This window comes from Dipodomys spectabilis, unplaced genomic scaffold (genome assembly GCF_019054845.1).
Source record: "Dipodomys spectabilis isolate Male_0828 unplaced genomic scaffold, ASM1905484v1 ptg000002l, whole genome shotgun sequence".
Taxonomy (NCBI): domain Eukaryota; kingdom Metazoa; phylum Chordata; class Mammalia; order Rodentia; family Heteromyidae; genus Dipodomys; species Dipodomys spectabilis.
The window spans coordinates 42,441,642-42,456,396 of NW_024870679.1; the positions used below are offsets into that span (position 1 = coordinate 42,441,642).

The window sequence follows — 14,755 nt, forward strand, 5'->3', positions numbered from 1 at the left end:
TTTTGTTTAAATATTGTCGGTCATGGGGCTTGAACTCTGGGCCTGAGCGCTGTCCCTCAGCTCTTCAGCTCAAGGTTAGCACTCTACCACTTGAGCTACAGCGCCACTTCTGGTTTTCTGGTGGTTTATTAGAGATAAGAGTTTCACGGACTTTCCTGCCCGGGCTGGCTTTGAACTGCAATCCTCAGATCTCAGCCTCCTGAGTAGCTAGGATTACAGGTGTGAGCCACCAGCACCTGGAAAATGCAACCATCATTAGGTGCAGTCAATACCTCAGACTCCCCAGAGCCTGGCTGGTTGGTAATCCATTCACCAATTGGCTTCCCAAAGAGCGTCTCTGGCAGGATAGGTAGAGCATGGCAGGCCTCCAGGACAGATATCCCAAAGGCACTTCACCTTTGCCTTGCCTGCAAAGGGTCAACTTCCCACCCCAGTCCTCATCAATTGTGAACCTCCAGTCTTGAGAGACAGCTGAGGGGTACAGAGGAGCCATCCCACCCCTCCAGAGCTTTCTCTTCCAGCCACTGTGATCAGATTTGGGGGGAGGGTCCAAATTCCCACTTCTATAGCACAGCCAAGGGCACTCCCATGTAAAAATATTCCAATGAAGTGTCCATGCTTCCACATAAAATGACGCAAGGCATTTCCTCTACCCTCCCTATCAGACTTCCAACAACCTGTATCTGTTGAATGCAAGGGGGTGGGGAAGATAAACAAAATCAGTTTCGATGGATAGCCTTGGATTGCTCCATTACCCCTTTATGTTTTCCATTTAAATTTCCCAAATCCTAGCTATGGGATTCTTCTAGAAAGATAAAAGAAATTGGGAACCTGAAAGCAAGCAGAGCAGCTGGGCTTGGTGGCACACACCTGTAATCCCAATACCTGGAAGACTGAGGCAAGAAGACTGCCAGCCCCAGGCCATCCTGAACTACATAGCAAAATCCAGACTACCCTGGACTACATACAGAAACTCTGTATCAAGAGAAAAAGGGAGAATAAGAACGAGAAGAGAGAGAGAGAGAGAGATAGGCTAAGAGCAAGCAGAAGAGTTGAAGGAGGGCCACCTAAAACAGAAATCAGTGTGGAGTTCTGGCTCTCAGCCAACTTTCAGGGCTCAGCTGTTTGGGGGGAGGGGGAGAGGGCAGGGAGGGCACAGTACCTGGTTCGCAGGTTCTCTGGCTGGGGCGGGCCATCAAACACTGACAGGACATCGAAATCCTCTTCTAGGGCAAAGGACTGGAACACAAGCTGGACCCTGTGCTGGTCCTCGGCGGTGATGGTCCATGTGCAGTTGGCATAATTGGGGTAACCATACGGGAACCCGGGGCTCTCCACCGTCCCATTGGGACCTTGTAGTTGAAATGTGCAGTTCTGGCCTGGAAGGCAGAAAGGAGGCAGTTCAGCATGGATTGGAGGAGTTCTGGAAGCTTCTGGATAAGGAAACAGTGTATTAAAGAATTGGTGACATACTCTCCCCAACTGATCCCTTAGGGGCTTCTCTGTGGTTGGCACCAAGGGAGAAAAGACAGATGACTCACATGGCCGGTGACCAGGTGGCAAATGTGCCAAAAGAACTCTGAAAGATGGAAAAATGAAGCTTAGAGAGCTTAAACAAAGACACAACCACAACCAGGCTGCCCAAGTGCCAGAGGACTGGTTCAAAACTTCCCCATCCACGCCCCCATGACCCTCAGTAATGTCCTTGCCTCCCCCTCTCCTTAGTACATGAAAGCCTTCAATGGGGCTTTCCTTCGCTTCCCAATTGCAAATCCTTCTAGCCTGTCCCATGCTGCCCACATTCCTCCTACCCAGTGGCCACCTACTCCATTTAGATGGAGTGAAACTCCACATGTCTGCCCTATCTCTTAGCCAAGCATGGTGGTGCATGCCTGTCAGCTCAGTTACTCAGGAAGCAGAGAAGCCGAAGACTGAAGAGTCAAGGCCAGCTCAGCAAAGACAGCAGTGAGACTCAAGCTCACGAACAAAATAGAAATAAAAGGACTAAGGACTAGAATCAAGTAGCAGACAGAGCTCTTGCCTATCCAAAACAAAAACAAATAAAAATAAAAATAAAACAACACCCAATAACAGACTCTATCATCTCCTCTCCCTGCCACCCAGAGACTTTCTCATTTTGTGCTCCAGATTTTATCATTCAGAAAACAAATCCCAACTCTACTCCTCTTCTCCCTCCAGCCTGTCTCTCCCTCTCTCCCCTCCATACCCAGATTTATAGACAACACAATCTGTCTATACTTTCTGTCTCTGCCCTCACTTCCCATCTACTTGCTAACTGTGCCAGTTGCCTGGCCTCTGAAGATCTGGTGAGCTCATCCACAGTAGATAATTTGTGTGTGTGTGTGTGTGTGTGTGTGTGTGTGTGTGTGTGTGTGTGTGTGTGTGTGTGTGTGTGTGTGTGTGTGTGTGTGTGTGTGTGTGTGTGTGTGTGTGTGTGTGTGTGTGTGTGTGTGTGTGTGTGTGTGTGTGTGTGTGTGTCTGTCTGTATGGAGCACAGCTCTACTTCTGGCTTTTTCAGTGGTCTGTAAGAGTCTCACGAACTTTCCTGTACTGGCTAGATTCAAGTCACCAGCCTCTTAGCCTACTGAGTGGCTAAGATTATAGGCAGCACCCAGCTTTTCTTCACGGTACTAGCCTTCTGTCCCTGATACTGTTGCTCAACTGCTCCCCAGCCTACACTATGTGTATCACCTACAGATCTGGCACCAATGGAGATTTGAGTTTAAGTCAAGAGAGAAGAGCCAGTGAGCCCGCACTTCCACCTGGAGATGTGATGATTTAAGGGCCTGGAGTGGCCAGGCCATTTTCCTTCCTCGATATCCTTTCTCCTCTCCCACTGCTCTTTCTCCTCCGCTCTGTGGAAGGACCTTTCTGCCTCTCGCTAGAGGAGCTCACACGGTGGGCTGCCAACATCGCTGAGCAGGCCAGGCCAGGTGCCGCCTCCCCATTCCCTCCACTATCATCCTTGCTCGGGATCAAGCTGTCCTTTGGGATGACCAGGCCGATGGTGCCCCCAACCACTCTATCCTCCTCTGTTGCTTCTTCTCTCAGAAAAAGGAATATGCTTGCACAGCCTTGTCTGAAGCAGAAGCTATCATATACAATGGCTAATACCACTGACAGGAAATGACGCCTTCCTCTCCTTCATAGTCCCACGGCTAAGGTCAGCCTGTCTCCATCTCACCTCCCCCAACCCACAGCAAACTCTTCCCTGGACTCCCATCTCAACTGCCAACTGGCCAGCCTCGCCGCCTTCATCACAATGCATCCAGAGATTATCTTTCCAAACCAGAAATCAGATCAGGCCCTCCCCATAGCACCATCTGCCGCAATCTTTCAACGGTAACTCACTTCTCAATAAGGAAAACAAACAAACAAACAAACAAGCTTCAAGTCTTTGAGGATCTCTACATGTTTAGGCCCTTAGTGATCTCTTCCTTCATACCCTCCAGTGTAACGGCCAAACCCCCAATTTCCTCGCTTCTTGGTACCCGCCATAGACTTAGCCTGGGGCCTTTGCATGTGCTGTTCCTACTACAAGAACACGCTTCCCTACCTCCTTAGGAGGCTCCTGTTACGTGCTCTCCTTCCAGTCTGGTCTCTGTGAGGTAGCACATTACATAGAAGCATGCTTCCGTGCTCCCACAGTGGCCTGAGAGAAGCATCTTCTCTCCCCGGCTGCATGCTATATTACAACAGGGCCAGGCCAGTCCACTTACCTTTGAATCCACCTCTCAAATCTGTAGCTGGCACAAGGTAACTTTATCATCATTTCATGGGGCCCTGTGTCTACTTACATCTTCACCTCTATCGAGTTTCTTTTTAAATTGCAATTATTTTTTTAATCTTTAAGTAGTCCTACAAGAAGTTACATTCAACAAATCAGCATATGAGTAAGATGCATCTTGATTGATATCACCCCTCTCATAGCTCTCCCCCACCCCTCCCAAACTAAACCCTCCCCTCAAGTTTCTTAATTTCATAGGATACACATCAAATATTATGACTGCCTTCTCCCCCATTTCCTCTCTTCATTTGTCTAGCCCTCTTCCTCTTCAACTCCCCCTCCTTACATCTTTCAAGTGCCTGATAAGACAAAATGAGTATCAGGAAACTGGCCTCTATAGGTTTAATGCTCACAACAGCTATGTATGGTAGATACAATTAGTAACGTCTCCATTAATAGACACAGAACAAAGGCAGAGTGAAATGAAAGAGTGAGAGACCCAAGTCATTGGGACTCAGAGGAGAGATTTAACATAAGCAGTCCACTGTCCTCACCGTCATGCTGATAAATTAACTCAACACTAATTTTTTTTAAAGCCACTTTAGAGATTAACTGACAAAAGACACTTAATCTCCAAATGACTTTACTATGAAGAAATCTCTTAATACAAAGTGTCCCATTAAAGGAGGAAAAAAGTTAAGGGCTTCTGAATAAATGTTAAAGAGACATTTTAATAAAATTAGCCATGTAACTCTGATTAAAATGAGTAACCAAGGACTAAGGAAAAGATGATTTCCTTTCCATGCTAACCTACCTTTCTCTCTCACATTTTTTGTAAGGTACTGGGCACTTGTGGCTCACACTTGTAATCTTGGCCACTCAGGAGTCTGAAATCTGAGGATTGATGTTCAAAGCCCACCCAGGCAGAAAAGTCTATGAGAGTCTTATCTCCAATTAGCCACCAAAAAGTTAAAAAAATGGATCTGTGGCTCAAGTGGTAGAGCAGTAACATTACTACATACCCACAATGGATAAAAGTTCTTGCTTATGGTTAATGCAAGTGCATAGAATACATAGAAATAAACTTGATAAGAAGTGTATAGTCAGGGTACAGATGTAACTAAGTGATAGAGCACTACTTGCCTAGCATGCACAAGGTCCTAGGCTCCATCCCTAGCACCAGGAAGAAAGGAGAGGGGGGGGCAGGGAAGGACGGAGGGAATGAGAGAGGGATGGAGAAGAGGGAGGAAGGGAAAGAAGGAAATTTGCAGGCCCTGCATGAAAATAACTTTTACCAAGAGATTTTTTTTTTTTTTAATCTGAGTAATTGAAGAAATGCAGTGTAATCTTGAGTAGAAAGGCCTAACTACTGGAAGGTTAATTTATAATATTAACCTCTCGGAAAGTTATTGAAAAGTTAATTTATAAGCTTATGCAATTCTAATCAAAAGCTCAATGACCTGTTTTAAATTTGGTAAGAAGATACGGGAAAAATAGGTTACCATGGACAATACAGTTTTTTTTAAGGTAATAAATTTAGTATTTGCATCCCAACAGATACAAAATAGCATCATTAATAAGAAATGAAAATGGTGTGGGGGTTAGCCCCAGTGTGGAGATGGAACCTGAAACCATACCACTAATATACAGAAAATGTGAAACACATAAGCATGATATTTAAATCAATGAGGGAAAGATTTTTGCAGACTTAGTGAATTAACTGTTTAGGGAAATATATATTCCAAAATACATTTCTAACGGAATAAGGAATCTTTCTTTCTTTCTTTTGCCAATCCTGGAGCTTGACCACTTGAGCCACAGTGCTACTTCCGGCTTTTTTGAGTAGCTTATTAGAGATAAGAGCCTCACAGACTTTCCTTCCTGGGCTGGCTTCCAATCATAATCCTCAGATTATCCAAAGCCTCCTGAGTAACTAGGATTACCGGCATGAGCCACTAGTGCCCAGATGGTACATATGTCCTAAACGTTGTAGAAATAATTAGAAAACAATATAGGTGAAGAATTATCTGACTGTGGTATTCCGCTTTTCTTTTTTTTTGGCTGGTCATGAGGCTTGAATTCAGAGCATAGGTACTATCCCTGAGCTTTTTTGCTCAAAGCTAGCACTCTATCACTTTGAGCCACAGTGCCTCTTCTGGTTTCCTGGTGGTTAATTGCAGATAGAGTCTCATAGATTTTCCTGGCCAGACTGGCTTCGAACAGCAGTCCTCAGATCTCTGCCTCCTGAACAGCTAGGATTACAGGCGTGAGCCACCAGCAACTGGCTCTGATTTTCTTTTTTTGTGTAGAAGACACTGTAAGATTGATGGTTTTATGCAAAAGCTATGTGTGTCAAAAACCAGACACCCAATCAAAAGGCATACACAAACATTAGGCAGAAATGTGACATCCTGAATATGGAAATAACTGTTTCTAGCAATAAAAAACAGAGCACAGCTTACAGTGGTAAACCTGAACAGGGCAGATCTGAGCAAGTAAGTTTACAATAGATGTTGTCAGTCACCAGGAACCAGAAAACTAATCAACCTCAATAATAATGAGCTAAAACTATTTCTACAACTTTCCTGAGGGTCTCAGGTAGAGTTTCCTGAACTCCTCTTTACCAGCACAGGCTAGTCTACTGGTCTCCTTGCCCTAGAAAGCTGCCGGGTTATGTCAATATATCCTGTCATTCATTCACTCACTCATTCATTCATTCATTCACTCATCTACTCATTTCTCTAGGTCAGACTTTATGGAAAGCCAAGAGCCTAGATCACAGGCTAGATGATCCATCTATGGGAAAGCCCTATGCTAAAGGGGTCTACAGTGATTCTGCAGTATGAAGCTGCCGCTTCAGGGCCACACTCCTTCATGCTGTGGACATGGTTGAGACTAACATCCCCAGTACTCCTGGAAAATCACCCTGTCTCAGACATGCCCAAGCCTGGAGATTCAGATTTGGAATTTTGGCATAAAGAGAATGTCTTGCTATAGATAAAGAGGCAAAAGGGCTCAACACACAGGTTCCAGGTAATGGAACAGGAAAGGGGACACAATAGGGGCCAGATAGAATTGAAGAAGAAACCCAGAGGGTAGTTTATACCAGAGAAGGTAACTCAAGGTGGTGAACAATGAGAGACTTAAGATGAGGGTCTTAAACTCCGAATAGCTAAAACGATCCTCAACAGAAAGAACAGTGCTGGAGGAATATCAATACCAAATTTCAAACTCTCCTACAAAGCCATAGTAATCAAAACAGCTGGAACTGGCACAAGAACAGACCTCAGGACCAATGGAATAGAATTGAAAACCCAGAAATGAACCTACAGACCTATAGCCATCTAATCTTCGATAAGGGAGCTAAAAAAAATAGAATGGAAGAAAGACAGCCTCTTCAGTAAATGGTGCTGGCAAAATTGGTTAACTACTTGCAGAAAACTAAAGCTAGATCCTTATATATCACCCTGCACCAGAATCAACTCCAAATGGATCAAAGACCTTAGAGTCAAAGTAGACACCCTGAAAACATTACAGGATGGAATAGGAGAAACCCTAGGACTCCTTGGCACAGGCCGAAATTTTCTTAATAGAGACCCAGAAACACAACAAATCAAAGAAAGGTTGGACAAATGGGACTGCATGAAATTGCAGAGCTTCTCTATGGCAAAGGACATAGCTAGCAAGATTAATGGAAAGCCCACATATTGGGAGAAGAGCTTCACTAGCCTTACAACAGACAAGGGTCTCATATCTAAAATATACCTGGAATTCAAAAAATTAAATCCCCCAACAACAAATCTTCAAAAAAAAACAACTGCCCAATAAATAAGTGGGCTAAAAACTTAAAGAGAAACTTCTCTGAAGAGGAAAGAAGGATGGCCAATGGACACATGAAGAAATGCTCAACCTCTCTAGCCATAAAAGAAATGCACATCACCCCCACAGTATAACCCTGCTTTCACTATATTTGATGTCAGTATAATTTGTGGAGGAGAAGGGGAAAAATAAGTCATTTAAGGATACAGGTGGACCCGTTGCAACAATGAGAAGTACAAGTTGTCATGTCCAAAACGAATTTTACAACTTTGGTGGGTGGGGGGAGGATTGGGTGGGAGGGTGGGGGGAGGCTGGGAAGGGATGTGAAGGGTAAACAAAGGAGGAGGCTGCAATGCTTGATAAGAAATGTACTCATTATCTTGCCCATGTAATTGTAACCCCTCTGTACAGTATGTTCACAATAAAAAATAAAAATAAATAAATAAAAGAAATGCAAATTAAAACAACATTGAGATACCACCTCACCCCAGTTAGAATGGCTATAATCAAGAACTCCAATAACAACAGATGCTGGAGGGGCTGTGGCCAGAAGGGAACCCTACTGCATTGTTGGTGGGAGTGTAAACTTGTTCAACCACATTGGAAAGTAGTACGGAGGTTCCTCAAAAGACTCCACATAGAGCTCCCCTATGACCCAGCAATCCCACTTTTGGGTATTTACCCAAATGATCACAAACAAGGCCACACTAAAGCTACCAGCATGACTATGTTTATTGCAGCATTATTTACCATAGCTAAGATATGGAATCAACCCAAATGCCTCCCAGTAGATGAATGGATCAAGAAAATGTGGTATATATACACAATGGAATTCTATGCCTCCATCAGAAAGAATGACATTGCCCCATTTGTTAGGAAATGGAAAGACTTGAAAAAAATTATATTAAGTGAAGTAAGCCAGGCCCAAAGAAACATAGGTCCCATGGTTTCCCTTATTTGCAATAACTAGTATATGTCTGAGTCAAGCAGAAAAGGTCAGATAAGTTGATATTAGGGAAATGAACCCTAAGATATGTATTCAAATGTTTTTTTTTTCTTTCAGGTGATTGTTTCTAACACATTTGTAAGATTATTTCTTTGTTGCTTTGTATGTCTCTCCCCCATGGTATAAGCCCTGCTTTCACTGTATTTGAGGTTGGTGTAATTTATGGAGGGGAAGGGAAAAAACAAATTGTTTAAATAGGGATACAGGTGGATCCATTGCAACAATGAGATGTACAAGTCATTATGTGGAAAAACGAGTTTTACAACTTTGGTGGGGGGGGGGGAAGGATGGGGGACAGGGGGGAGGATGGGAAGGGATGGGAAAGTGAAACAAAGGAGGAGGCTACAATGCTTGATAAGCAATGTGCTCATTATCTTGCCCAGGTAATTGTAACTCCTCTGTACAGTATTTTCACAATAAAAATAAAAATAAAAAATAAAAAAAGATGAGTGTCTTAAAAGAGGTAGCTTGATTTGATATCTAAATGGTCCTTCTGGAAGAAGTAGCATGGAGAATAAAAGCTCTGTCCTGGCCCATTGCATTCCCCAAGTCTACAATTTAGTAAGTATTTGCTGAGTGGATAGATACATCAATTTTAGCAACGGCAGGCAGAAGTATAACAAGGTGGACAGAGGCCAGATTGTAATGGGAAGAGGTAGAATTGAGCAGTGAGAAGATGCAAGGCCATTTACATCTTTTTTAAAAATTGCATATAGTTTATTCATTGTAGAAAATTTGGAAAATACAGGCAAGATTATATGAAAGAAGGAACTGTAATCTATATTTCCTTCCAGAGGTAACTACTATTAATATCTTCTCTTTCTATGTTTCCATGCATATTTCACAATGTTCAGAAAATACTGCATGTGTAATGGTGGGGGGGTGTTCTTTTGGCAGTAAATTATTTAAAAGGCAGTATGCACTGGCATACACATAGATATTCACATATGCAATGCACGTACAAAGACAAGTTTATTTTCATCTCCCTTTCTGACACTCTATACAAAGTTACGGAAGTGAATGTCCAGGCTCATAATCCCCACCTCTACCTTCTTTCTTGTCTCTCATACAAACACATAAACACAATCTGGGAGAACTTTTATTATTTTGTTCTAAAAATGAGATTGCAGTTTAACTTATTTCTCTGCATCTTGTTTTCTTACTCAACAATCCATTGGAGATGATAGATTCCAGGTCAGTGGATGGTGATCAAACTTACTTTTTCTATAAATGTGTGGTATTCCCTGGCATGAATGTATCTCAATTTATTCTACCACTCCTCTGTGGACGGCTATTCAGGTCATTTCTTGGTTTTCTTTTTACAACAAGTCAGTAAACATTATAACATGAATTTTCCCCCAAGATAGCGAATCTGTTCATAAGCAGCCTTTTGGAAGAATGTATGACATTCCAATGTATGGTTATACTGAAATTTATTCAACCATTCTCCTATTGTCAACAGTTAAATTGTTTCTGGGTTCTTTTTTATTACTCTGCTATAAATAAGATCTGGATCCATAGCAAGGACTGGTGACAAGATGCAGGTTGGTGCAGAAGCAAACACTTTTCTGTGGCCAGAGTCTGGAACGAACGTTCACTTATACAGTAGCCATGTCCTGCTTTGCTTCCTGATGGCTAGTGCTATATTAGGCTGGCTTGACCATTATGATAGGCCTTTGTTGCGATGGTTAGAAAAGGTTAGGGGCTTGACTCACTTGGAAATCTCCCTGCATTCAACAACACCAGTGCAGTGAGAGTTACAACCCATCACAGCTCCTCCAGGCTGAAATACTAACACAGGGGGTACTTGGTCTGAAATGTGCAGGTATACTTCCATGTCCATGAAAAAGGCACTTCTTCCAAGAAAATGGCTACCTGTCTCTCATTTCTAGTCACTGATGATCTGCCTCATGCATGGAAATGCTACTACTGATTTGTGTCAGAGACACATCTGGCATTTCTCTCCTATTACCTAGAAGAGTCTGCTCTGTCTTTGGCCTTTGGTCAATGGGGCTGCCAAGCAAGACCAAGGCTAAGGCTCAAGAACAAACCCAGAAAATGGGACTCTTTGAGGTTGTTTTTCATTTGTTTCTTGGATGATTTCCTTAGGACAGAATTTTCCAAAGTGCAGGCTACCAGGTCAAAGGGTATGACCCCCTACTGAGACTGGTTCTAAATCACCAAAATACTTGCTAGAAAACATGCACCAATTCTTCTCTTAACAGCCATGTCTGGAACATCTACCTCAACTCATTTTTCACCAGCATTTTGAATTATCTTACTGAGAAACCTTTTTCTGCCTAATAGGTGCAAAATAACTGCTATCATATTTCAGCTGGTATTTCTTTAGGACTCGGATTCCATATCTTTCAACTTTTTTCAATAATTTTAATCCTTCCTTTTGGGAACTATCTATCTGATGAAATCTCTGGTTTCATTTTTCATGGTGGTATTTTTGTCTTGGTGATTTACATACTCATGTATTATGCATACTATATGCAAATTCTCCTGTACATCCTTGTGCTACATGTATGTTTTGTGGTTGCTTGAGAGATTTAATTTTATTGAGTTTGGTGTGCAGAAGTCTCTAAATTTTGTATATTCAAACCTCCTATCAGGTTTTACTGGTGTATTGTCAATGTGTACTCAGTCTTTATAGAATCAGGTGGGTTTTTTAAATCTTTTTTTAGATGATCTATAATATTTTTAATGTTATATACAAGGGTCATATAATTTCACTGTAAATTATTATAGCTAATAAGACCTGAGGTTCTGTCTTAATGTAAGTTGCTATATTCTTTCACTGAGTAAATTCAACTGCCTTTAAATACTGCTTCTTTTTTTGTTGTGTTGTTGTTAATACTTTTTTACTGTAAAAATAATGCACAGAGGGATTACAGTTACATGAGCAAGGTAATGAGTACATTTCCTATCAAGCATTATTAACTCCTCCTTTGTTTTTCCCCTACCATCCCTTCCCTCCTACCTCCACAACTACACTCCCCCCCCCCAACTAAATTGTAAAGCTCGTTTTTCAACATAGTGTCTTGTGCATCTCATTGTTACAGTGAGTCAACCTGTATCCTCATTTAAGCTTTTTGTTTTTTCCCTTCCCCTCCTCAAGCTAGAGAAGTGTATATACAAGATGCAGAGGGCACCAACATCAAATATAGTGAACACACAAAGAAACAAAAAAAAAATCACATGGTACCTTATAAATATGTTAGAAACAATAGCAAGAAAGAAAAAAACACTTGTGTCTGTATCTTGGGGTTCATTTCGCTTAACATCATGGAACAATAAAAGACCCTGAATAGCAAAAACGCTCCTTACAGAAAGAATAGTGCTGGAGGAATATCAGTACCAAATTTCAAACTCTACTACAAAGCCATAGTAATCAAAACAGCTTGGTACTGGCACAAGAACCGACTTGAGGACCAATGGAATAGAATCAAAAACCCAGAAGTGAACCCACAGACCTATAGTCACCTAATCGTTAATAAGAAGCTAAAAAAATAGAATGTTAGAAAGGCAGCCTCTTGAGTAAATGGTGCTGGCAAAATTGGTTAATCACCTGTAAAAAACTAAAGCTAGATCCTTATATATCACCCTGCACCAGAATCAACTCCAAATGGATCAAAGACCTTAGAGTCAAAGCAGACACCCTGAAAACATTACAGGAAGGACTAGGAGAAATCCTATGTCTCCTTGGCACAGGCCCAAATTTTATTAATAGAGACCCAGAAACACAACAAATCAGAGAAAGGTTGGACAAATGGGATTGCATAAAGCTACAGAGCTTCTGTATGGCAAAAGACATAGCTAGCAAGATCAATAGAAAGCCCACGAATTGGGAGATCTTCACTAACAATACAACGAACAAGGGTCTCATATCTAAAATATACCTGGAACTCAAAAAATTAAATCCCCCAACAACAAATCTTCAAAGAAACAACTGCCTGATAAATAAGTGGGCTAAAGACTTAAAGAGGACTGAAGAGGAAATAAGAATGGCCAATAGACACATGAAGAAATGCTCAACCTCTCTAGCCATAAAAGAAATGCAAATCAAAACAACATTGAGATACCATCTCACCCCAGTTAGAATGGCTATAATCAAGAAATCTAATAACAACAGATGCTGGAGGGGATGTGGCCAGAAGGGAACCCTACTGCATTGTTGGTGGGAGTGCAAACTTGTTCAACCACTTTGGAAAGCAGTATGGAGGTTCCTCAAAAGATTCTACATAAGAAAACTAAACCTAGATCCTTATATATCACCCTGTACCAGAATCAACTCCAAATGGATCAAAGACCTTGAACTCAAAGCAGACACTCTGAAAACATTACAGGATGGAATAGGAGAAACCCTGGGTCTCCTTGGCTCAGGCCGAAATTTTCTGAATAGAGACCCGGAAACACAACAAATCAAAGAAAGGTTGGACAAATGGGATTGTATAAGGTTGCAGAGCTTCTGCAGGGCAAATGACATAGCTAGCAAGATCAATAGAAAGCCCACGGACTGGGAGAAGATCTTTACTAGCCATACAACGGACAAGGGTCTCATATCTAAAATATACTTGGAACTCAAAAAATTAAACCACCCAACAACAAATCTTCAAAGAAACAACTGCCCAATAAGTAAGTGGGCGAAAGACTTAAAGAGAAGCTTCTCTGAAGAAGAAAGAAGGATGGCCAATAGACACATGAAGAAATGTTCAACATCCCTAGCCATAAAAGAAATGCAAATCAAAACAACATTGAGATATCACCTCACTCCAGTTAGAATGGCAAAAATCAAGAACTCTAACAACAACAGATGCTGGAGGGGATGTGGACAGAAAGGAACCTTCATTGTTGGTGGGAATGTAAACTTGTTCAACCACTTTGGAAAGCAGTATGGAGGTTCCTCAAAAGACTTCACATAGAGCTCCCCTATGACCCAGCAATCCCACTTTTGGGCATTTACCCAAATGATCACAAACAAGGCCACACTAAAGCTACCAGCACAACTATGTTTATTGCAGCATTATTTACCATAGCTAAGACATGGAACCAACCCAGATGCCCCTCAGTAGATGAATGGATCAAGAAAATGTGGTATATATACACAATGGAATTCTATGCCTCCATCAGAAAGAATGACATTGCCCCATTTGTTAGGAAATGGAAAAACTTGGAAAAAATTATATTAAGTGAAGTAAGCCAGGCCCAAAGAAACGTAGGTCCCATGGTTTCCCTTATTTGTAATATCTAGTATATGTATGAGTCAAGCGGAAAAGGTCAGATAATGTGATGTCAGGAAAATGAACCCTTAGATGTGTATTTTAATGTTTTTTTCTTTCATGCATGTGTTTCTAACACATTTATAAGATTATCTCTTTGTTGCTTTGTATGTCCCTCCTCCACAGTATAACCCCTGCTTTCACTATATTTGATGTCAGTATAACTTGTGGAGGAGATGGGGAAAAACCAGTTGTTTAAGGATACAGGTGGACCTGTTGCAACAATGAGAAGTACAAGTTGTCATGTCCAAAATGAGCTTTACAACGTTGGTGCGGGGGGGGGGGGGGGGGGGGAAGGAGAAGGATTGGGATTAGGGGGGGAGGGGGGAGGCTGGGAAGGGATGTGAAGGATAAACAAAGGAGGAGGCTGCAATGCTTGGTAAGAAATGTACGCATTATCCTGCCCATGTAACTGTAACTCCTCTGTACAGTATGTTCACAAATAAAATTAAATTAAAAAAAAAAAAAAAGATTCTACATAGAGTTCCCCTATGACCCAACAACTCACTTTTGGGCATTTACCCAAATGTTCACAAACAAGACTATACTAAAGCTACCAGCACAACTATGTTTATTGCAGTATTATTTACCATAGCTAAGATATGGAACCAACCCAGATGTCCCTCAGTAGATGAATGGATCAAGAAAATGGGGTATACATACACAATGGAATTCTATGCCTCCATCAGAAAGAATGACATTGCCCCATTTGTTAGGAAATAGAAAGACTTGGAAAAATTATATTAAGTGAAGTAAGCCAGGCCCAGAGAAACATAGGTCCCATGGTTTCCCTTATTTGCAATAACTAGTATATGTCTGAGACAAGCAGAAAAAATCTTTTATCATGGTCATTGCTGATATTGTTTTCTGCCTGGTTGTGTGCTTTTAGTTTTGTTT

General features: G+C 41.7%; 1 protein-coding gene across 1 annotated transcript in view; it reads right to left on the reverse strand.

Annotated features, from left to right (window-relative positions):
* Positions 1 to 14,755, reverse strand: part of Csmd2 (CUB and Sushi multiple domains 2) — a 526,828-nt gene that overhangs the window by 459,606 nt on the left and 52,467 nt on the right. The window contains exon 2 of the mRNA XM_042684124.1: positions 1,163 to 1,379. Coding sequence (XP_042540058.1) covers positions 1,163 to 1,379 — 217 coding nt within the window. The remainder of the gene's footprint in view (positions 1 to 1,162; positions 1,380 to 14,755) is intronic.